The 26,096-nt window shown below is 43.8% G+C and overlaps 1 protein-coding gene across 2 annotated transcripts in view; it reads right to left on the reverse strand.

Moving 5' to 3' along the window:
• vps8 (VPS8 subunit of CORVET complex) overlaps positions 1 to 26,096 on the reverse strand; it is a 624,186-nt gene that overhangs the window by 514,559 nt on the left and 83,531 nt on the right. For both annotated transcript variants that reach the window (XM_067987929.1, XM_067987930.1), the window contains exons 18-20: positions 19,805 to 19,851; positions 17,858 to 17,947; positions 3,706 to 3,752 (exon numbers count right to left, since the gene is read on the reverse strand). In XM_067987929.1, the coding sequence (XP_067844030.1) occupies positions 3,706 to 3,752; positions 17,858 to 17,947; positions 19,805 to 19,851 (184 nt within the window). The remainder of the gene's footprint in view (positions 1 to 3,705; positions 3,753 to 17,857; positions 17,948 to 19,804; positions 19,852 to 26,096) is intronic.

A 26,096-nucleotide genomic window follows, 5' to 3' on the forward strand; every position in this document is an offset into this window, starting at 1 on the left:
TGCTGCTGTGTCACCCAGATTATAGGAACATAGGAATTGCTAGATAAAAATAGACCCAAGGTCCATCTGGTTCGCTTTCTACCCTCCTGGTAGTCACATGATACAATGATAATGGAGTTGTTGACTAATCATAGCAATCAATCTTTATCTATTTGTCTACAACAGACCCAGAAATGACAGGAGGAAAATCCCAGTGGTAGAGAGCTTTGGGAACCATAGGTCAAAAGTCACCTGTTGCTCCCAAGCTTTCTATCCCTACCACGTTATGTCTCAAATTATTCATATACTATATTCCAAAATGTTATTTTCTGAAGGAAATCTATCTAATTTGCATTTGAATGAATCAATACTAACTGATTCCACCGTCTCTCTGGAAGCCTGTTCCATAGAATGACCACTTGCTGACTGAAATATTGCTTCTGCAGATTAGTTTTGAATTTACTCCCCTTCAAGCGCAGGCCATGTCCTCTGGTTCTATTGTTCTGGTCTACATTATCTAGTCCCTTTACAATCATAAAAACAACAATCAAATCACCTCTCAACCTTCTCTATGATTACAAAACCAAACGAGAGGAAAAATTACTAATAAAAAAATCGATGACCTTTCATTGGAATTTTAAATGCAGATAGTTTGGAATTGGGTGGTGCAATGAACTAGCTTCTAGTTCAAACCAGACTGAAGGGATTAAAAGTTGTCTCTCAGCTATCTGTATGGATTCTCTGATTGAAGAAAATAGACAGTGAATGGTGTAATCTGTTTTGGAATTTCGGGGATGGCAAATTGGTCCAAAATGGTCTTTTCAGTTCCTGTAATCTCCTATGTAAAGTTGAAGTTAGTTCAGGCAGTCTCATTCATTACTACTGGGTGGGGGCCCACATCACATAGCTATCTCTATTCAATACCAATTCACAGTAATTGAAACCATTGCTCATACAGTCCATAAGGATATCTGATGTAGAAAATGGATATATCACATTGGTGCAGTGGAAAAGCTTGTCTGAAGTTGTGGTTCAAGACTCACTGTTGAACAAAAAGACAAATCTTTATTCTCTTCTGCCTGCCTTTAAATTGGTGGATGTTGAAATCCTCAAAACAGCTTAATCACCCATCAATTAATTCCTTTTAATTAACAATAGCCTCTGTGACTCAATAATCAAGCCTGTGAAATAAATGAAAGGGTTAGTCTGGGGTTACATTAACAATAATCAAGCCTGTGAAATAAATGAAAGGGCTAGTCTGGGATTACATTAAAAACTGCAACACTATAAACGCTCCTAAACTAGAATCTCCAAGACTGTAAACTCGCAGAACAGCTACATGTTAAAGAATACTTGTCTGGTAATTATGGAAAACCTAGTTCCAATTGACAAGTTTTTACAAACTCACTCATATGACAAAATATAATATGAAACTACAGTCAAGTAATAGTTGCTTACGTATGTACATTATGAATTCAAAACCAGGACCATTGCACAACGGGTTGTCAGGCCTAGATCTAGAGCTGCACCACTTCTGTCCAATAGTGTGGCTACAACACATGAAACACAGATAATTCATGTGTGCAAATCTCCACAAGCAGAATCCCCAATCTCAACCAGGGGAACGTGCCAAGCAGTTTCCCACGGGGATGAGGAGATTCATGTTACACAGCTGCATTCAAAAAGGCCTACAAAGGTCATCTGCCTTCCTTAACTGGGAAATGGTGTGCAGTGTGAAGAGAATGGGCAGAAGGTCTAAAATGTCAGCAACAATACCGAATATCTGATGGCCTCATTTACATGCAAGTTATATCCATTACTTGTTGGCAACATTCAACATCAAATGGAGGTTAATGTTCCCATAGTTTTAAAATAGTATTTTTATTTTTTTTAAATGTATTAATAGTGTTAAATGCTGTTAGAAAGATTTGCATTTATATTATGCTTCATCACATCGCAAACATCTCAACGCATTTCACATACAATTAATTTACATTGCTGTTGTGCAGGCAACAACAGAATGAAACAGTTGACAGTTTTATCTTGTGAAATCTCAGGAAGACTTGCATCCAACTGATGTTGCAGATGGGCATAAATGATTGATGGTAAATTTGCACACTTGAGGGGAAAAGGCTCAACTGTCATATTTTGTGGCAGTTTTCCTTGCATGGCAAGACTGACCTCTGGTGGCAAACAACGCACTAGTATCCAGCTTGCACATCTAACATTCCGCCTTATTTCTTACAGGCTTACACCACTGTTGGATTCAGTCTTTGCTCTTTTGAATTCCCCCCTCATATTAGCAAATGGATAATCTATTTCTCACACTTAGGCAGAAGCTGTGCACCATATGCAAAGTATACATATGCAATTTGTATCGGAAATGTTACCATTTATATGGCTGTTGTACCTTTAGAGGCAGACAAATAAATTTCAGCAAATCCAAATCCAGTACAACTTGCTGTTATCATATTATTTTCTTTGCCATGGTGGCTATCCGACTTATCCATTGTACACAACTCAAACAGATGACACAGGAGGTACATACAAGCCAAACAGTATCAAACGTGACTGAATGGTTAACTTTTATCCATTTTATGTATTGACATGTACCAGTATTCTCTTTTACATTGTAAGCACTGCAGCAATGTTGTTTAGAAACACAGAAGTGGCAGTTGTTAAAGTATAAGAACATAAGAAATAGGAGCAGGAGTAGGCCAATCGGCCCCTCGAGCCTGCTCCGCCATTCAATAAGATCATGGCTGATCTGATCCTAACCTCAAATCTAAATTCATGTCCAATTTCCTGCCCGTTCCCCGTAACCCCTAATTCCCTTTACTTCTAGGAAACTGTCTATTTCTGTTTTAAATTTATTTAATGATGTAGCTTCCTGGGACAGCAAATTCCACAGACAAGTATTAGAAAGTCTTGAAGCTAGATTGATCACTTCTTACTAACTTGCATGTTCAGATACAGGGCCCCAATCAAAAAACACTACTTCAATTACAGTATACATCTTGCCACCAAAATCATGCAGAATACAGAATTTAAGCACCAGCTGTGCACAGAGGATACATCAAAAGAACTCCGCATCAACTACTACCATCACTAGAAACCCTTTTTTGGGCAAGTTTTCACCAGTTAGCGAGCTTATAGCACAAGGTAACTTAAAGCAACACAAAAGTTTGAATACTAAAACATAATAGAGCTAGAAGAGTAGTTAGCCTTAAGCAGAATAGGAGGTTATAAGGTGGACAAAAGGTCAAGAATATGGATAGAGAGATTATTTTTTGCTCAAAGAAATTCTGATCCACAGTTAAGTTTCTACTGAATTTCTCAAATAGCAGTCAAAAGATTTACATTACAAACTGAAAAATCTGCTTCTCAACACAGCAGAACATCATTCACTTCAAGGTTGAAGAGGTTTCAATATGTTTTACAGGACTTATTTACTCACACAGAATCTAGCATATAAAATCCTTGAATCATCACTAGTAATACTATCTGCATTTTAGGGGCCAAAAGAGAGATATACTGTTGGACAAAAATTTCTTCAGAACCTCACTGAAAATAAAATTTATAAAAAAGACAAAAAGCAAATGTTTGCTAACATGAATCTCATTTTCTAACCTGCTAAAAGCAAAAAAAATCAAGATGGTTTATAATTGAATACAGATATAAACAAATATATTAAAAATGATTCAAGAAAGCCCATCTGAGACTTACATGCGTTCGAGCAGAAGACAATAATCAACCATGACGGGTACCATGTCCTGCAGAAGAAATGATGATAAAATAAAGAGTCAGCACCCTTAAACCATTAGAACCTTGATCATGGACAACAAATAATAGAATCACCATGATTTCTTTAACAACGGTTTAAACATGCAATCCAGCACAAATAACTCTATGTAAAATAAGACAGAATTTCTCAGAACTTTGTCAGCTTGCACCAAGGTTCTCAGATGATGCACTAGGGGCCTTGGTGCAAGAAGTGGACAGAAGGAGGAGCATCCTATACCTGCAGGGGGGCAGGAGGTCTTCCAGACACATGCTCAAGAGGCAGTGGGAGGAAGTAGCGAACGAGGTCAATGCCAGGAGCATAGCACCACGAACATCGATGCCGTACAGGAAGAAGTTCATTGATTTGATACGAGTCGTCTAGGTGAGTGAGTTCAAATGTTAAGTGGCATATCCTACCAACTGCACCACTAGCCTCATCCACTGTTTCACGCACTACACGCGCCCCCCCCCACCCCCCATCACCTACCTACCAACAAACTCTTTCAATCAGTACTCAACTCTTCAAATCAGATGCTGCATCTCACCCTCATACATTACCACTGTTGCAAGTCGCACATCCACAACTCACAGGTCACATGACAATATTCAACCACGACAGCCACATCAACCAAACATCTTGCAGGACACTCACTGACACACTTTCCTCTTTCTTGCAGGCGATGGTGGCACATAACAGGAGGCAGCAAGAAAGAACTGAAGGAGGACAGGCAGGCTTACATGTTCTAACTCCCATGGAGGAGACAGTGCTGGCCATTATTGGAAGGGCCATTGCTGAGGTCGTGGACACTGATGGTGCTGGAGGTATCGATGATGAGAGTCACTGCATACCGAATCCTCCTTCTTGCTTTCCATTTCTCCCTCATCCCACAATCTTTTCTGACTCACATGCTACAGGTGGTGTAAACACGCATGTCTTACTTTCTCCTCTCCCCTCATAACTCTGGGCAGATTCCATTTCAGATACCCTAGAAATGGAATCTGCCCAGTCAGAAGAGGCAGAGGAAGATGACAGTGATGATGAAGACACACCGTCACTCGATCTTACATTCACAGCTACCAGCTCAGATACTGACACAGCACGTACTTTAGAGGCTAGGGTAGAGGAAGGATTTGCATGTGGTGAGGCACCTGGCACAAGAGCATAGGAGCCGGGGTGGGGGGGGGGGGGGGGGAATGGAAAGCACAGGTGCCACCTCGCTGGAGGGCAAGGTCACACACTAGTTCTGCTGTTGAGGAGTCAGATGCTGACTTCGATGGGCCAGGCTTCAGAAGAAGGCTGATGGGCATATACAACCAGGTGCTTGGTGCACTGGAAAGTGTGCCAGAAAGCCTGCGCACAAACTCAAGGAGCATGGAAGAGTCCAGCTCCAACTTGGTACAGAGCTTTGCGCAGAACTTGGAGTCTATCCTTTCCCACATGGAACAGGTGGTCACCTCCATCAGCACACCTGTGGAACCAACCATGATGGATTGTCTGATGACCGATGTCACAGTTTCCATTGCAGCACTAACATCTGCCATCCAAGCTCAGACTGCTACCTTGGAAGCTCAGACTGCTGCTATCGTGACTCTGGGTACCACTGTTGAAAGAGGCTTCCAGGGTTTCACAGTAGTCCAGCAATCTGTGCTCCAGCAGATCGCCAGGATTGCTGAGGCGCTGCCCCGGGAGAGTGGCAAAGGGGCCATGGAAGCCAAAGCTGCTGTCCTCTCTCAGGGTGACAGCATTCCTGTTCCCACACCTGCCATTCCGACAGTGCCCTTGCTGTTGTCTGTCAGCCAGCCAAACCAGGCTGCTGCAGCCCAGGTCGAGATGGTGCAGTCTGAAGCCAGGCCCTCTGGGCCAAGAGCTGATCGAGATCGTCCTCCAAGGCCATCTGCAGTCTCCACTCCTCAATTAAAGGCCAGCAACCTCCCACCACCCATGCTCCAGCCACTGGGAATGCACCTTGTAGGTGCACTAGGAAAGGAAAAGGCACACGTACGACAGGCACTGAGGGAATGCACAAGGGTGAATAGTATCAGTTTGTTTGCATGATTTCATGTGTTAATTTACAAATGTGGATTTGAATTTGCATTTGGTGGTGGTTTTTATTCCTGTGATGAGCTGAAGGAGGAAGCAATGAGTAATCATAAGGAGGATGATTTGATGGTCATGTGAGAGAGGAAAGGTAAGGAGTGTAAGACTGTTGGTGAATGGGGAGGTGTCGTTCAGGTTACTGGAATTGCTCATTAATAATCTGTTCATGCAGAGCCCTGGCAGACATGGCCTGTCTATCTTGTAGCCTCCCTGCCTCTTCCTCCACCTCCTGCTGCACTTCCTCCTCCGACTTTTCCTCCTCAGGTTCTCGCTGGATAGGCGGTGGCCAGAGCTGTTCCCTCATAATGGCAAGGTTGTGCAGCATGATACCAGCTCAGCTGAATACTGCAGGGCGCCTCCAGAGCGGTCCAGGCAGTGGAAGCGTTGCTTGAGGACGCCTATGGTGAGCTCTATGATGTTCCGTGTGGCAGCATGGCTCTCATTGTAGGCCTGTGCACGTGTGCATGCGTTCCTGACAGGATTCATGAGCCACTTCATGAGGGGATAACCCTAGTCACCCAGTAGCCAGCCTTTGACTTACCGTGCTGGTTGAAATATAGGTGGCACATTCGACTGCCACAGAATGAAGGAGTCATGACTGCTGCCAGGATAGCAGGCATTGACCTGCATGATGTGCTGCGTGCAGTCACATACCAGCTGCACATTGAGAGAGTGGAATCCCTTTCTGTTCATGAATATGGCTGAATTCAGATGTGGAGCAGGCATGGCAATATGTGTGCAGTCAATGGCACCCTACACCATGGGGAAGCCTGCAATGCGAGCAAACCCTTGTGCTCGCTCCTGCTGCTTGTCTCTGGCTAGAGGGAACAAGATGAATCTGTTTCCGAGTGCGTACAGAGCCTCATTGACCTCCCTTATACCGCAGTGCACTACAAAGTGCGAGATGTTGCTTATATTTCCAGCAGCAGCCTGAAAGGAGCCAGAGCTGTAAAAATTGAGCGCTACGGTTACCTTGACAGCCACAGGGAATGCTGTCCTTGCCCTGCTCTGAGGTTGCAGTTGTGGCTGCAGCAGTTAACAAATTTCAGACACAACCTCTTTAGTGAAACGCAGCCGTCAGATGCACTGTTTGTCGCTGAAGTTGAGATAAGAGAATTGGTCCCTGAAGACCTTCCTTAGATATGGCCTCCTGCTGAGTGCCCTGCGCCTCCTCCTCCTTCCTCTTCCAGCAGCTTATCTTGCTCTGCGCGGTCTCACTTCATTCTCCCAGTCATGTTCAATTCCCAGAGGAAGGCTTAGAAGGCTACCCAAATCTGGAAGCAACTTTTTTCAGCACACTATTTTAAATACCACTAACAGTACTGCAAGACCACCCAGGCGACTCCCTATAGAATATTGCAACTTCCAAAAACACATACGATTGCACCAGCAGCCAGAATAAATAATCTAGCAACTAATCTGTAACTCCTGCATTCTCCCTTTAATGACCGTTGGTGGAGGGTTCTTCATGCCGTTTAAGTCCTGCTCAGCTGTGCGAGGTGCTTCAAATCACTTCGTAATCTCCCTCCTCTACATGCTGCCGGCGGTCGATAGGTGCGCGAGCACAAACACCGTTACCAAGATGGCGTTCTGCGCAATTCACATCAGAAGTGTGCACTCGCATCTCATACGCCATTTTCGGGGTTTAGGTGTCCCCGTAACGACTACAAAATGGGTGCTACATGGCCCAATTTCGCCCCCTAGGTGTCTTAACCAACATTCCTCAACCAATATCACCAATAAAATGGATTAACTGGTTATTCATTTCATTGAGCTTTGCAAGATTTTGCTGGTGCTGATTGAATTACTTGCCCACATAACAGCAGCCCCTTCATTTCAAAAGCAATTCATTGTATGAACACTGGATATATCCTCTGGCTAAAGGACTGTTCTTTATAGTGTAGTCGCAACTCAATTATTTGACATCTGTGAATTAAATGTCACAAGAGCCCAATGTACCTATTAATTGATTACATGTTTAAATAGAAAGATTTAAAAAAACAAGACAAATCAACTTTTCTTTTGAGACAGCTGCTAACTGCACTATCATGTGTTGTATCAATATTTATTTTGACTGGCCAATTTCTAGAATGTAAATAGATAGTTAACGTCCATTAGATTGTAAGACAAATAAGAGCCCCAACATTCTAGGGCACAGATTCACAAGATGCAGGTTCACATTCATGACTGACACAGTGAGTAACCGTTCAATTTCTCCAGGACCATGTTAAACGTAGATGAATCTACATGCTACTAATCAGAAATCAATCCAGTTTCCTTTATAATTTTCAACTTGACATTTAGCACAAATGATGCCACAAATTAACTGAACAGTGCACATCTGGACCATGACCCCACCACCGAGCATCAAGCTATAGTTTCCCAGACCATCACTGACCTCATCTCCTCTGGAGATTTGCCCCCTCCACGACCTCCAAACTCATAGTCCCCCAACTCCACACAGCCGGATTCTACCTCCTTCCCAAGATCCACAAACAGGTAGACCTGTCAGTTCAGCTAGTTCATGTCCCATGGAACTTATTTCTTTCTATCTCAACTCTATTTTTTGTCCCCGTCCACCACCACCAACTTCTCACAGAATCATCGGAAATTTACGGCACAGAAGGAGGTCATTTGGCCCATCAGTTGAAAATGAGCCACTCAGCCGAATCCCACTTTGCAGCACTTGATCCGTAGCCTCGTAGGTCACGGCACATCCGGGTACTTTTTAAATGAGTTGAGGGTTTCTGCCTCTACCACCCTTTCAGGCAGTGAGTTCCAGACCCCCACCACCCTCTGGGTGAAAAAATGTTTCCTCAGCTCCCCACTAATGCTTCGACCAATCACTTTAAATCTATTCCACCTGGTTATTGACCTCTCTGCTACGGGAAATAGGTCCTTCCTATCCACTCTATCTCGGCCTCTCATAATTTTGTACACCTCAATTAAATCACCCCTCAGCCCCCTCTGTTCCAAAGAGAACAACCCCAGCCTATCCAATCTTTCCTCATAGCTAAAGCTCTCCAGTCCTGGCAACATCTTCATAAATATCCTCTGTGCCCTCTCTAGTACAATTACATCCTTCCTGTAATGTGGTAACCAGAACTGTATACAGGACTCAAGCTGTGGCCTAACCAGTGTTTTATACAGTTCCAGCATAACCTCCCTACTCTTATATTCTGCGCCTTGGCTAATAAAGGAAAGTATTCCATATGCCTTCTTAACCACCTTATCTACCTGTCCTGCTACCTTTTGGGATCTGTGGACATGCAATCCAAGGTTTTTTTTTCTTATTCGTTCACGGGATGTGGGCGTCGCTGGCGAGGCCGGCATTTATTGCCCATCCCTAATTGCCCTCGAGAGGGTGGTGGTGAGCCACCTTCTTGAACCGCTGCAGTCCGTGTGGTGACGGTTCACCCACGGTGCTGTTAGGAAGGGAGTTCCAGGATTTTGACCCAGCGACGATGAAGGAACGGCGATATATTTCCAAGTCGGGATGGTGTGTGACTTGGAGGGGAACGTGCAGGTGGTGTTGTTCCCATGTGACTGCTGCTCTTGTCCTTCTAGGTGGTAGAGGTCGTGGGTTTGGGAGGTGCTGTCGAAGAAGCCTTGGCGAGTTGCTGCAGTGCATCCTGTGGATGGTGCACACTGCAGCCACAGTGCGCCAGTGGTGAAGGGAGTGAATGTTTAGGGTGGTGGATGGGGTGCCAATCAAGCGGGCTGCTTTATCTTGGATGGTGTCGAGCTTCTTGAGTGTTGATGGAGCTACACTCATCCAGGCAAGTGGAGAGTATTCCATCACACTCCTGACTTGTGCCTTGTAGATGGTGGAAAGGCTTTGGGGAGTCAGGAGGTGAGTCACTCGCCGCAGAATACCCAGCCTCTGACCTGCTCCCGTAGCCACAGTATTTATATGGCTGGTCCAGTTAAGTTTCTGGTCAATGGTGACCCCCCCGGATGTTGATGGTGGGGGATTCGGCGATGGTAATGCCGTTGAATGTCAAGGGGAGGTGGTGAGACTCTCTCTTGTTGGAGATGGTCATTGCCTGGCACTTATCTGGCGCGAATGTTACTTGCCACTTATGAGCTCAAGCCTGGATGTTGTCCAGGTCTTGCTGCATGCGGGCTCGGACTGCTTCATTATTTGAGGGGTTGCGAATGGAACTGAACACTGTGCAGTCATCAGCGAACATCCCCATTTCTGACCTTATGATGGAGGGAAGGTCATTGATGAAGCAGCTGAAGATGATTGGGCCTAGGACACTGCTTTGAGGAACTCCTGCAGCACTGTCCTGGGGCTGAGATGATTGGCCTCCAACAACCACTACCATCTTCCTTTGTGCTAGGTATGACTCCAGCCACTGGAGAGTTTTCCCCCTGATTCCCATTGACTTCAATTTTACTAGGGCTCCTTGGTGCCACACTCGGTCAAATGCTGCCTTGATGTCAAGGGCAGTCACTCTCACTTCCTCTATACCTTTCAATATCCTCCCATTTATTATTGCCTTGTTTGCCCTCCCCAAATGCATTACCTCACACTTCTCTGGATTGAATTCCATTTGCCACTTTTCTGCCCATCTGACCAGTCCACTGACATCTTCCTACAGTCTGCAGCTTTCCCCTTCACTATCAACCACACGGCCAATTTTTGTATCATCTGCAAACTTCTTAATCATGCCCCCTACATTTAAGTCCAAATCACTAATATACATCACAAAAAGCAAGGGATCTAGTACTGAGCCCTGTGGAACCCCACTGGAAACAGCCTTCCAGTCACAAAACACCCATTGACCATTACCCTTTGCTTCCTACCACTGAGCCAATTTTGGATCCAACTTGCCACTCTCCCTTAGATCCCATGGGCTTGCAGTCTTTTGACCAGTCTGCCATGTGGGAACTTGTCAAAAGCCTTGCTAAAATCCATATAGACTACATCAAATGCACAACCCTCATCAACCCTCCTTGTTACCTCCTCAAAAAATTCAATCAAGTTAGTCAGACATGACCGTCCCTTAACAAATTCATGCTGACTGCCCTTGATTACTCCGTGCCTTTCTAAGTGACGGTTTATCCAGTCCCTCAGAATTGATTCCAATAATTTGCCCACCACCGAGGTTAGACTGACTGGCCTGTAATTATTCGGTCTATCCCTCGCTCCCTTTTTAAACAATGGTACAACGTTACCAGTCCTCCAATCTTCCAGCACCACGCCTGTATCCAGTGAGGATTGAAAAACGATGGCCATGATGATTCTCCTTTGACTTCACTCACTAAGGGAACCCGTATGGGTCCTAGCTACGTCTGTCTTTTTGTGGGATATGTGGAACATTCTTTTTGTTCCTACTCAGGTCCCCTCCCAAACCTCTTTTTCCGGTACACTGATGATTGTATCAGTGCCGTTTCCTGCTCTTGCCCCGAACTGGAAAATTTCATCAAATCTGTTACCGATTTCCACCCTTCCTTCGCCTTCACATGGTCCATTTCAGATTCTTCCTTTCCCTTCCTTGACTTCTCTATCTCCATTTCTGGGGCTAGACTGTCAACCAATATACTATAAGCCCACCGACTCCTTGATTGCACTTCCTCCCACCCCACTTCCTGTAAGGACTCTATTCCCTTCTCCCAGTTTCTCCATCTCCGTCGCATCTGTTCTGATAATGCCACCTTCCAGATCAGTGCTTCCGATATGTCTTCCTTTTTCCCCAACCAAGGACTCCCCCCCCACTGTAGTTGTCCGGGCATTCAACCATGTCCGTCCCATTTCCCGCACTTCTGCCCACACCCCTTCCCTCCCTCCCAGAACCACTATAGGGTCCCCCTTGTTCTCACCTTCCATCTCACCAGCCTCCACATTCAACGTATCATCCTCCACCATTTCCGCCACCTCCAGTGCGATACCACCACCAAACACATCTTCCCCTCCCCCCCTTCAACATTCTGAAGGGACCGTTCCCTCCGCGACACCCTCGTCCACTCTTTCAACACCCCCAACACCCGCTCTCCTTCCCGTGCGAGCAGAGGGGAACACCTACCCTTTCATCTCCTCCCTTCGCGACCAGGGCCCCAAACACTCCTTCCAGGTGAAACAGCGATTTACTTGTACTTCTTTCAATTTAGTACACTGTATCCGCTGCACACAATGCAGTCTCCTCTACACTGGGGAGACCAAATTCAGATTGGGTGGTCGCTTTGCTGAACACCTCCGTTCAGTCCACATGCGTGACCCTGACCTTTCAGTCACTTGCCATTTTAATTCTCCATCTCACTCCCACTCTGACCTCTCTGTCCTCGGCCTCTTACACTGTTCCAATGAGGCTCAACGGAAGCTCGAGGAACAGCACCTCATCTTTCGATTAGGTACTTCACAACCTTCCGGACTCAACATTAATTTCAAGAACTTCAGATGATAACCACTGCTCCCATTTTTTCGGAAGGTGCTGGTTCTGCTGTTTCTTTACTTGTCCCATTACCACCCTCCTTGCCTTGCACCATTGAATCACTCGTGCCCTCCACCCTATCACAGACCTTCCCTTTTGTTCTTTCCTCCCCTCCCCTTCCACCCCACTTTGCCTGGCTCTGTACTTGCTTAAAAACTGTTAATTCTTTAACTTCTTCCAGTTCTGACGAAAGATCATTGACCTGAAACGTTAATTCTGTTTCTTTCTCCACAAATGCTGCCTGACTTGCTGAGTACTTCCAGCATTTTCTGTTTTTATTTCAGATTTCCAGCATCCGCAGTATTTTGCTTTTAATTTATAAAATGTTTGTCTCTATTCTACAGCGCTCCATGTTACTTTATAGCATCCCCACTGAACTATGCAAGCAGCAAAATTTTAAATCCCATTGAATGGTATTTCTAGCATCAAAAAATATGCAATTCATGTTTCTTTATGTACATACACAGGAATATGGCAAAATATTACACTGCAAACATTCCTTTATAAATCATGCAATGCTAGCTAGTTTACGGCGGGAGGGGGGGGAATTCAGACACTCCTGGTCCTTCATTAAACCACAAACTAATACAGAGCAGTCAGGTTCCCTTCTATGTAGCCAAATCTTTGGAGATTCCACTGTTTAAATACACCACAACCACAAATTTGCCAACCTTGGCACAAGAGGAGATTGCACGTGGCCTCCAAGTACATATTAATCATACAAGATGAAGATGGTACAACTGATTTTGGCTTTGGTGACACATGGACTTACTGGATACTATCATCAAATTGCAGCAAATGTCTGGGCTATTCCAAACTTTGCATCATTGCAACTGACAAAATATGGCACTATTACTCATGACTCACCAGAGGGTCAGCAGAGAAATGTGGCAGCAGCTGTCAGTGCTCCCATCTTCATAAAATTCAGCTACGATATCAATGCAGCAGGCAAAAAGGGTCACAGGTTTTATCCTGAAAAGTCATTCTCTGAAACTGTCTATCATGCAATCTCCTTCTGGTCAGATAATGTCCCTTGCAATCTGAGTGACAGTTGCCTGAAGCAACTGCAAGCTTTCAAGACACCAAGCGAGGACTACAGCCGTCAGACTTGGTTTCCTTCCATTTTTCACAGCTACCAACACTTTGTCAGAACTTTAACTGTTTACAATGTTCATGTGTCAGTCAAGTTTAGTGTTCACCTTACAGCACTAGAGATCACCTTAATCCCTCAATGTCACATACTCCAGCCTCAGAATTTTTCGATACATACTGATTTATTGCTGAGCTCCTCTTTCAGCCCATTTAATTACTTCATTCTCCTTGGGTAGGTTAATGAGAAGGGACCACTGTTGAAATTTTTGGGCATAGCATATCAATGATTCAGAAAATTCACAATTTACACCAAGTAGTTGCACTCAAACTGCATTAAATTCAGGCACCCTCCTCTTCGATCAGGAGCTCGTTTGGTCATGTACAAAGTGCAATGAAAGTGTAGTGACATCAGCCTGTGTGCCTATTTCATTGATGGTACATTCACACTACAAGTTCAGAATTGGTGCGAAGCTGTTTTTGCTTTGCACCAATGCTAAGCTTGCGGAGTGTAAATCAAGTGTCAAGGTTCAAACCGACACCGAAATGAAGTAAAACAAGACTATTGTCTCCAGTGAATCTCACTCCTCTTGCTTCTGGTGTCAGATCAGGCCAACTCTAGATTCAAGCTGCATCCACCCTGTAGCTATAGTATCAATGTTACAGTTATAGTGTGAATGCATAGTTCACCAACTTGAACTGGTTAGCAATATTGTTGATTGATGCAATATAAGCTGACTTTTAAGATGACATCTTTGTCCTTTTAGCTTTTGCATAGTTTTTCAATGGGACAACCTAGTTGAATGAGTCATAACAATTCTGATTTCAGAGTAGCACCAACAGTAACGTACATGAATAATGATTTGGTTACGGCAAATGAGGACAATTAATTGACATTTCCAATTGATTATACACCACCTCAAAAAGGTTCAGCTTAATGTTACCCAAGACAACAAAACCATAGTAACTAAGATGCATCATTGCAACTGAGTGGCAGTAATTACCACTGTACTTTTAACTTGTGGGAGGAGGACTAGAGGTCAAGTCTTGAATCTTAAAATCTTTCCCCAATCTAGGCAAGGTAAAACAAACTGCTTAAAAAAAAACTTCTACCATTAGTTTATCTTCCCTTCCCTGTGGAGCTCTTGTCATTGTGGGCCTCAGCTCTCAGCAAGGTGCTATTCAACTGATGCCAGTGACAAGGCCCATCAATGAGTAGATCCACAATGTGCAATATAGTTTGGCATCCTTCCCCATCTGAAATGCAGAATGGAAGAAATTTGAGCCAGAACACTTCAGTACATTACAAAATAGTCCGCAAAGGCAGTTGGCTCATCTCTGCTTGTCCACAAGATTGATTTGGATGAAGAAGGCCCTTTAGCCCATTTAATTTCATCCTTCCAGAATAACAACCTTAATGCCTTCCCATTATCACATCTGGTTATTTCTTAGTATGTGCACTGTACAGGCCTCAATCACTTCCTAGTAAACCGTTGGTAAAGAAAGAATTCCTATCATCTATCCTGATTTTCCCTTCACAATCTCGAATCCATGCCCTCAAGTCCTGGTACTTTGGCAATTCTGAAAGTATTGTGTTGGGTTTACATTCTCTGTCCAAATAAGTATTATCTTACATATCTCTATAAAGCCCCCTCTGGGATGTCTCTTCTCTCTGACCCAAGCACCAGCCTCATTGCTTTCTTGTGGACTGCCTTTAGGACCTGGATGGCCCCAAGCTGCAGCATCCAAAACTGTACACAGTACTCCAGGTGCAACCCAACTAGTACTTTGGTGCGATCTTTTAGGGTTTGAACTCAACCGATTTGGAACTATAACCCAGTATCCTATTTGCTTTGTTTATTGCTATCTCTCACTGCAATGAGTCAACCAACACCCAGTTCTCTTTCAAGTTCCCCATAGCAAATTCCGACTCATTGGTGGGGTACATGCTCTTCCTTTTTTTTGTACTTCCATCTTGTATTTGTCAGAATTGAACTTCATTTCCCACTGATATGTCCAGTTGCAAACTCTGTCAAGCTCTCTTTGTAAGATCTTGACTGCCTCCTCTAAGATCCGTTCTCCTCTAACTTAGTGTCATCTATAATTTGATTACTTTACATTGAGATTCCAGGTAATTTATATGGAACAGGCTTAGGAGCGGTGTCAACATGGATACCAGGCACACTCCACTCAAAATCATTCCCCTTTGCAACCCAGCTTGCCTTATCCACTGCAACTTTGCCCATAGGCAGCTTCTAATCCGCATCCATGTCTTACCCTAGCTGGCACTGATCTTAGTTTGTAAAGGAGTCGCTGATGTAATACTTTATCAAAGCTTTTTTTGGAAATCAAGGTACACTATGTTAAAGATCCCCGCCCCTGAAATTTGGGATGTTATCTCTTCAAAAGAGTCTACAAGTTTGGTCAGGCAAAATCCACCCCATCTAAAGCTATTTTGGTTGTTATGTATTAGGTTATCTTTACACAGCTACTTTTTTCTATTTTGTTTCTTATTATTGATTCCATTAGTTTTCCTATTATCGAGGCTAGGCTAATGTCAATTGACAGGTATGGCTCTGTTGTCCTTCTGGCATACAGAAACTATATTTGCTTGTTTCCCATCTGGCAGAAACTCTTGAGTGTTCAGTTCTCTCTCAAATTAACTGTCAGTGCTTCATAAATCTTGAGCTTCTAAGTACCCAGAGGTGTAGTTCATCCAATGCAAGAGATATATTGATCTTTGCTTCACTGAGATGAAAGTCCCAGAGCGTACACAATGTGTGTTTGATGCTAGATGGTATACTGTTAGTGCTCTTCCTGTCTAAAAAGAACACCAAGTAGTTATCATTTAGCATGCTAACTATCTCTTGTTCATTGTCACATCTATAGGAAAGTAGGAACATAGGAAAGTACAGGGCTAGAAAAGACTGAAGTTCATCTGGTGGGCCCCGAATCGAATACCTTTTAATTACCCACCGCCTGAAATATCTATCCAATTTCCCTTAAATCTTTGCGCATTATCCGCCCTCACTGCTTCCTTGGGCAGTCCATTCCACATGCTCCCTCTGCATAAAGTAGTTAAGTCTAAACTGTCTGTACACCTTCCCTCCTCTAAGTTTGAGCCTGTGTGCCCTGGTTCTAGAGCTTATGGCAAATTGAAATATATTATCGTGGTTCAACATATCTTTTCCTTTTAACAACTTGAATATCTCCCATGATTGCACAGGTTTTGCCTTCTTATTCTGTCCACTAATCCATTCCACATGTTGGACAGCATTAACAAGTAAATATAAATAGTATTTCAGAATTTAAAAATCAATAGTCATAAATACATTCATGGAGATACGGTTCTAGGAGTTCATGTGTCCACAATTCACCCTTGCATCACAAACTATACTCCTAATATTCCATGATGATGCTTAAAAAATAGATCTCGCATACTATCTTAATAGGACCCAAATGTCACATTCCCATAGTAATAACAAAGTCCCCCCCTCCACAACCCCCACCCTCCACCCTCACTCCCACTTACTACCCTCCTTTCTTGGAAGCACTGACACCTACAGAGGTATAACTTACTGGGTGCTGCACACCTTCCGGTACCTTATACAAGAAGCTATTCTTCCTGTAGGAGTCAGAGAATGAGCAGACTATTCAGTTCATAGGGGGCATTACAGCCAAGTCAGATTCTGTTGGCACCCAAATTACCCAAGCGTGCACTTTCAAAGAGAGGACGCCAGCTAGAGATCAGTACGAGGAAACCTGGCTAATGTTGCCATCCCTATTTCTGGGCACCGAGGCTAATTGTAGCACCCTTATTGCCAGCTGAGATCAGGTAAATTAGCACAGACTGGGAATCAAATGTTGGATCTTCTAATCTCTATGGCTCAGTTATATGCTAGCTTTGCCAACTGAACCATCAGTGAACTGTAGTAATAAAAAGAGTTGCACCATACACAACACTTTCTCACATCACTTGCTGCAGTCCATGTCCATAGCTGCAGGACTAGGGTCCACAGTGCCAATAACCGTCAATGATATTCTTAGCAGTAAATAGACAGCAAAATGTTAATACCAAGGACACATCATAGAAGAAAATTCATAATCATCCTGTGAAACTGAAAACCCATAAGTAGATACCATGTGAGTAACGGGGATAAGTGTTGATTACTTGTACATATGGGAAAAATGCACCAGCTATATGGCTACTGTACTCATCTGCTATACAAGACAAACGTTATTAATAACACAGTCAGCCATGATAACAAGTGCTATAGCACACTCACTACTCTAACAGGCATGCAAGTTGCCGAACTATGGCACTGCGCACTGCGCACATGAAGATGTAAACCAACCATAAGCACTAAACTCATTAACTGTTGCCTTTTATCCAGTGTATAATAACTGCAAAAGCTTTTCTTTTTCCCCCACTTGTTACTCTTTTTAAAAAAAACAGGAAATATTGACTTGCCTCGAAATGCTGTTCCATAACCTGAATCTTGCCTTGTTCAGGACACTTCTTCAGAGCTCGGTCAGCATACTGAAGCAGAATTTCTGCCATCTAAAAAAAAGATTTTAACCTAAATCAGCATTATTCCAATCTTCTACTCACAAACATCTGCTGCAACTCCCTGTGACCTGATCACAACACTCACTTAGAGTGCGAAAGGGTAAATCAGAGTTAGAAATTTTGGTTCGGCAATTCTATGTTTACATCCTCTGAAAGTGATGTATTTATCCTTAGATATTTGATGTTGTTTTTAATTTTTTTCCAAATATCATCCCAATTATACAGCTTCAGATCAGAAATTCAAGTATGTTGAGGGAAGAAAACAGCTTACGTAAGCACATGAGGAAGAAAGGAATAGAAGGCTATGTCGATAGGGTGAGATGAAGTAGGAGGGAGGAGGCTCATGTGGAGCATAAACACCAGCATAGACCTGTTGGGTCAAATTGCCTATTTCTGTGCTGTAAATTCTATGTAATTCTATGTAATAATTCTGAAAACAAACAAATGACATCAGTGCTGTGCTAGAAAGCACTCTCATGAGAGTATGAGAACGTAAATAGGATGATTTAGAAAGTGAGAAAGGAAACCCCTTTGAAGCAAAATAATAACTCCATTAAATTTTAAGAAGTGAAATAAAGTTTGACCATTGACAGTGCTTAACTCAAATGTCCTTCTTTTGCAACTATTTTGTTTCAACAGACACCTATTTCCTTAAATCATTCACCCTCTTCCTTCCCCTTCCAAATAAAATTTGATGTCCTTCTCTCCTGGAGGCACGGACTCATGCTGAATAGGGTTTCACACAAGCTAGCAGCCTTCTGGTACTTCACCCAAAGGCCCTCTTTCACATGAGCTTTAGCAAGCTATCCAGGGTGGAGGGTATCATAGCTGCACCCGATCCTATCCACATGCATGCACTTTTCAGTTCAGGAAGTGGGTAGGAATCAAGAGCAAGAAAGCTGGCTCACTCTTTTCACCTCCCTAGTCCAGAAGGATATTGAAATCAATTGTACTGCCTACCACTGCTCCAGCTGAGTCAGATAACTCAGCTCCTTTCTGGTCTGTATGGCTCTGGATCACATTAGGCAGTGCATTTCCCACCATACATTAGGGAAGTTTATTTCCTTAAATTTGGATGAAAGTGTGCAGTCTCTAAATTAGGAGGTTGAAGAATAAAAATGAAATTTGTGATCAAAATTGTTTTCTTAAAAATTGTAGACGACTGCAGTGGAAATGGGCTAGGAACAAAGAGCCCGATGTAAACAAGCAGGAAGAAACAGTTGCTTGGTTGATGTGCAATGCTGTCAACAAATTTTATGATTCAAAGACTTCAATTTTTAGAGCCTTCTAATAAAAATGTTAAGAACTGGAATGCAACTAGAGCAATTTCTTTCACTTTTTCATTCAATTTAAACCTCTGATGCCAGAGTTCTTCAGAACTGGAGTAACAATTCTTCACTGGAGAATGACACCATCAAAGGTTTGTGCTCATTTGTTTTGATCATTTATCATCAGTTTCTTGTATTAAGGAGCAGGGAAACTCAGTGGCAGTGACACACTGAATCACACAGTAGTGAGTCACAGGCTTTCGCCTGCAACTTATCTCATTGTGATTTATTAATATGTTTGTGGGGAGGTAGACAAAGTATTCTATAAACCTTCCCCTTTCCAATGAAGAGAGGTTTAATAGTGATGCAATGCAAGTTTCATCACTCATCTGCTGGGCAAGGCTAAGATCAAAAAACAAAAGCCTGAGATACAACTTCATGAGATCAACAGTCAAGATCAAGAGCTCATTGGGTGGTGTACTGAGGTCCTAAGCATTCAATCTACTGTTCAACGCTACACTCATTAATTTCAGAGAGATAAACAAAACAAGATGATTCTCATTAATAAGCAATACTTCACCCGATCAGCCACGACACCCTTCCGCTTGCTCTGATCTCCGAACAACCCTGACAACAAAGAGGAAAGGATAATTAGAACATACAGGGCTCAAACAACTTGAATCTGTTTGTGCTGCAAATAGTCAATGGAGAAATAGAGAATATAGAAGTTGGGAATAAGGAACCATGTAGAAGTGTTAGAATATTGTCCTTTTATCTCCAGGATCCCAATATTTAGTGAAATGAGTTTGCTAGTGACCATAAGTCCCTAAGACAAAAGTGTCATAATAATTCAACATTAAACTGTCAGCCTTACTGAGAGGCCACCAGGGTGGTTGGTGTGTGTATATGGAAAATCGCATTAAAAAGCATTATTCCGAAGATGGGATTTAGAAACAGTGGATGGACCTTTAGTCTGCATCTGGGCTATGCTGGACTTGACCTATAAGTGCTTGGCACAGACAGTGCAAAAGAATATAAGTGCTTCCTTTTCCAGTTCTAACATCTCTCTAGTTGCTGAAATTCTAATTTCTTTTAATTCTATATTCCATGATTTCCCACAGGGTAATTATTTGATTTCACTTTTTAATCTTAATAGGCCTCATTATAGACAATTGAACTAAACAACATAGATGGTGATTTAAACTTTCTTCCATAGGGCATGCGAGCTGCCTTGAATCTATCTCTGAAGTGAACGGGTACCATCTTGAAAATCTCTTTAATAGTATAAATTAAATTCACAGGGTTGTCTTGGTGGAAAACTGAGCATGCTGCAGCAGTAAGTCAGAAAGTTAGGTTGAGATTTGATACAATAAGAAATTCATGTAAAACTGAGTTATCAGAATTTAGTCCCTACGCAAAAGCTACAATTAGCTGCAGATGTGCTGCATTCCTGAGTTTAAAATCCTTTAATGGTTCAAAATCAAAAGAAAAACAATTAAAATCTGCTTTAAGTTATTGACAGTTTATCCAATTGTTCAGTAATGTAAATTTATAGCCTACTCATCTCTGAACACATTTCCTACTTCACTAAAGAACTCTAAATGTCTGAGAAATTAGAATATATAAAATACCCTTCTGTTCCAATGATTACCACATAGAAAACATGTAATGAAGGTAGGATTTGTATCTCAGTAATCAGCTAAATCTCACAAGCAATGATTCAACAGCAAGTTATGGTCAGCACCACAAATGGGATATAAATTATATTCCATGGATCCTTATTACATCCTCTGTTATATTAATATACTACAATTTAATTAGCCAAAATAATAAAATAGATAGGTTTAATGGTTCACTTTATTCCTTTGTGGTTTGGTTCCACTGCAGCTGCAAGGTGTGCAAATGGAGATCAATCTATTGCTGCGGGATGTGGGTTTAAAGTGTTTACATCTTGAACATTTTCTTTAAACATATCAACACTCGTTCCAGCTTCATGTAAGTGGAATGTGATGTAAATGTTTTCTCCATGCAACGGAAAAAGTATTTCATGGAAATAGCCCCAAATGTGCCATTTCTCAGATCAATTCATGCTCTACCAAGTGGTAATTAATATATGAAAGGAGATAAAACAGCATAAGTTTGTGAAAGTAACCCTCACCCATATTTTCACTTCCACTTGTTGAAAAAAATTCAACCACACAAAATCATCTGATTCCAACATTTCTTATCCCAGCTACTCAATCGTCATTAGCACTATTTTCCATTTCAGTCACCTGGCTTTAATCTATTGTTACACTGCGGTATTTTTTTTCCTTCTATTCATTAATGACAATAGAAAGCTCAGTCTGAGTATAAAGCGGTGAAACAACGTTTTCACTAATATTAGGAAACTGCTGCAAAATATATTCCATTATCTCTAAAGAAACTGCTTGGGTTTCTACTTAGATAGTCAAAGCGTGAAATCAGCCCATGTGTATAACCCACATCCTATTTACGATACAGTACAATTCAGGTAAAAGGTAACAAATCACTCTCTTCGAGTATAAAGTACTATTGATGTGCTTGGTGTAATGGTGCAAACTCGCTCATCAACATCTGCACTCCACAACCGAGATAAGGCTGATGCTTTCCATAATAGAGCTAGTATTTGAACAGGGCAGGATGCTGTTGTGATTGAAAAGCCAGTACTTACTGGTCTGTGTTCTCAAACCGTTACAGCAACTGTATAGACAATCATCATCTCCAGCATATACATGAAAACAGTTATATACTCAAACCAACTTCTATCGGGCCCATATTCTCGTTTCCCTGTCTTTCCAACTTTCATATCTCTTTTCTTCTCACTGCTCCTTTAGTTTGCTTATCTCTCTTCACTTCCCTTTTCCCTATCCTTCCTTGATCATCTGTTTTGTCTATTCTGTTTGTTTCTGCAGTTTCCCCCCAATTTTCTACAATGTTAGCACTACCCTTTGAGGAACCTATATGGAGGGAATGGGAAGAGAGCAGACTGTAGAAAAATCACAAAGACAGCAACAGCTTATGTCAAAAGCAAAATACTATGGATGCTGGAGATCTGAAACAAATTAATTGATTTCACTTTTTATGTTAATAGGCCTCATTACAGACAACAGACATAGATGGTGATTTAAACTTTCTTTCATAGGGCATACCAGCTATCTCTGAAGTGAATGGGCACCATCTTGAAAATCTTTTCAATAGTACAAATTAAATTCACAGGGTTGTCTTGGTGGAATTTCTGGACTGATTCTATCGGTTCAGACACCATGGCCCCAATATTACCAGGGAGGCGGGATGACAGCGGAGGGGCGACTGGGCGCATGGGTAACCCGCCCAGTGAAATCCGTCTGTTCCCCACGCGATTGCGGGTAAATTGAAGCCACTTAACGTGGCTTCCGGGTTTCCCGTCGGAAACCTGCGCAGCAGGCAGACTGCACACCTGCATCACAAGCTGTCAGCTGGAGGAGCTCTACTTAAAAGGGGCAGTCCTCCAATGCTGCTCTTGCAGCAAAGAAACAAAATTATAGAATGGAGCAGCTCAGGGGAAAAGCTGCTCCCAGATTTACTGATGCCTCACTCCAGGTCTTACTGGATGGGGTGAGGAGGAGGAGGGATATTTTCTATCCGGCGGACGGGAGGAAGAGGCATGCCTCTGCCACCAATAAGGCCTGGCTCGAGTTGGCAGAAGAGGTCACCAGCAGCAGCAACGTTAAACGCACCTGGATACAGCGCAGGAAGCGCTTCAATGACCTAACTAGTACACTTACTCATTCTCCTACACTCCATCTTCCACATCACCGCCCCCACCACTCAACTCCTTCTGCACTGCCAACACTACTCTATCACATCACTCCTCACACCCACTCAAACCTCATCCTGAACTTACCTGCACTTACTCACCTCCCCAGTATTCATCTAACCAATACCACTCAACCCAATCCTCATACAATGTCATGGCTCTGTCTCATACTCACCCTCTGATGCATCTCGTTCACGGTCAGCCTCACCCAAACCAATGAATTCAACGGTTGGCCACGTCACCATCCCTCATGCACGCCTCTCTACTTTCTCCCCTTATAGGAGAAGAGAGCCCAGAATGCAAGGGAGAGGGCGAAGACCGGAGGGGGGCGCAACATCAGGTCATCCTCACGGACGCGGAACAGGAGGATCTTGAAGAGAGCCGCACCCTCGAGTGCCTGTCCGTCGGGGACGCCGAGACTGCCACCCAACAACAGCTGGTGACAGAACTTTAACATTCAGCACTCACAACAGCAAATGATGTTAACATGCCTTGCTACCTTCAGCACTTCAACATCTGTCATCATGCTTAATATTGCCTTCTGTTCTCTTACAGGGCCTTCAGCGACCGCCGTGACTCGGAGGGCGATTCCTCAGAGGACCTGCCGGCCTCTGAGGAGGCACCGTCACATCTGAGCGAACCATTCACCAGCGCAGATACACATACCTCAGTGGATCCACGTCCTCACTTAGTTGGGGTCGCACATGGTGAGTCACCACACACATGAGCAAAGGAAGAAACTGGTGGTAGGGGCAGCTGTGGAGAGTCCATGTCGGTGGGAGCATTCCTGTCCAGGCACTGCTCAGCTGAACATAGATGCTGAACCCTGGGGGGCCATCCTTTAAAAGGAGAATGATCGAGGGGCAGCAGCACATTTGCGAGGTGCTGGAACAGGTGCCACGCGCACTCTCCACAATCGTGCAGAGGATGGAGGAGTCCAACTCCTGCATGAGTGGAATGGTGGCACAGGTACAGGAGGGAATCTCAGATACTGTCACAGGGATGTGAGGGCATCTCTAAGATAGTGTCACGGGTAAGTGCGGGAATGTCTGCGACGGAGGGAAGGCTAGCCTCCATGGAGCTTCAAGCACGGCTCACCAATGAGTCCATTGAGGCCCTGACAACGGTCCTTTAGACTCAGGATGAACAACTTTCTGCTGCCTTAAAGAGGCAGAAAGTTGCTCATCCTGTGTCTAAAGGGCCGTTGTCAAGGCCTCAATGGACTCATTGGTGAGCCGTTCTTGAAGCTCGATGGAGGCTAGCCTTCCCTCCGTCGCAGACATTTTCGCACTGTCCTCCAAACTGTCATCCAGCAGGGTGGTAGGAGTGATTTGGGCCTGGCCCGGGGGAGGGATGATGGCAAAAGGGGATGTGGAAGTGGGGACGCCACTCAAAGCGCTCCCACGTCTCACCCGTTGCCGCCCTCTCAACCAGTACCCGCAATGCTGCCTCCTTTCTAGGCGGTCGAGTCTGCCCCTGCACAGGTGCAGGTGGAGCAGTCTTTGGAGGGGCCCTCACGGGCACCGAAACCCAGAGGGCATAGGCCCAAAGCATCTAATCAGTCAGGGCATGGACAATAGCAACCTGCCACTACCTCTGCTCAGCCACAGGGGAAGCACCATGTAGGAGTAGTCAGAAGCGTAAGGCAAAGGTTTTGTGAGCACAAAGGGGATGCACAAAGGTGTTTGATGGTTTGTCATGTTTTTTTATTTATATTTGATTTTTGTTAATGGCACATTAAATATTATTATTGTCACCACTACTGCCATTCTTGGCTATTCTTGACTGGCTTGTGTAACAAGTCCCTTTCATGAGGTTCACCATGAAAACCCACACTTGATGCCACCCATTGGGTCACCCTACAGTGGGTGTATGTGTAGTTGCACGACTATTTTGTGCAGGTGCCTGTGGCGCAGCACTGTGTTATGGAGCTCCACATGGCGGAGGAGGACAGCATGCCTGGCGAGGCTGGTGATGTTGCTCGTCCTTTGATGAAGTGATGAATGCAGCTATGGCGCCCCCCATCCTGACGGTGTGAGCTTGAGGGGGTCCGCAAAGTAGGTTAATGTGTCCGCACAGCAGAGTTTAGGGTATAAATTAATAATTTTGAGTGGAAAGACAAAGGTGTTGCAACCAAAACTTTGTCTGAGGTGACAGAATGCCCTGCTGCAATAAATGAGGTAATCCCACCAACTGTCAAAAAATCCTTTGCATCTCCCACCGGCTGCTGGCTGAAACACGTCTGTTCTAACAGAGTGTGTTTCCCACAGCACGGGAAACACGCTGAGGATCCTTCAAAATTGCACCCCTGCCAAAATCTCCACTCAATGAGGTCTGTCAAGTACCTCAACTAGCTAAATAAGTAACTAAATTATCATCCCGCTGGCTTTAATTGCCGGTGGGAGTCCCGCATGCGGGAGCTGCACGCGCACCCTAACGCGGCATTGGGGAACCCGGAAGTGAGCAGATTGGAGCCGGGCTCCGAACCCGCTTCGTGATTCCGCCATTTTCGGAGCCCTCCCCACCCCCAACGCACCCGCTCGGCCATCCGAAAATCGGCCCCCATGAGCTCAATATTAAACCCCCACGACGGGTGGGAGATGGTCGGGGGTGGTTTTAAAAAGTGACATTCGTGGAACCCGACCCCAACACGCCGCGCATGCACCCAGCCGCCATTTTTATGGCTGTGGAGAGTGGTGCATCCAAGTGTTCCTATGTATACACGTTAGAGCTCATGGCTGCTACGAATTGTCATCTTGCTGAGGAATGTGCATCAAAGCAAGATGTGGGTTGAATCTGGGGATGAGCATTGGGAGGTTTCTAAATGTGAGTACTCAGCTGGCCAGGTGAGAGGATGAAGAATACACCTTAAGTCCATGATGTTCAAATGCTCAACAGGGTACGTTGTGCCACTTGTGCAAAAGAGAGGGAAAGCTTGTTGAGTTAAGTTTGAGGTTCAGTTAGTGATTGCTTGTACTTTTTATGCTTTTTATGTGGAAGCATTTTATTTTTAAGGACATATAGTGGTGGTGTGGTGGAAGTGGTGACAACCTAT

The sequence above is a fragment of the Heptranchias perlo genome, chromosome 7 (genome assembly GCF_035084215.1).
Source record: "Heptranchias perlo isolate sHepPer1 chromosome 7, sHepPer1.hap1, whole genome shotgun sequence".
NCBI classification, from domain to species: domain Eukaryota; kingdom Metazoa; phylum Chordata; class Chondrichthyes; order Hexanchiformes; family Hexanchidae; genus Heptranchias; species Heptranchias perlo.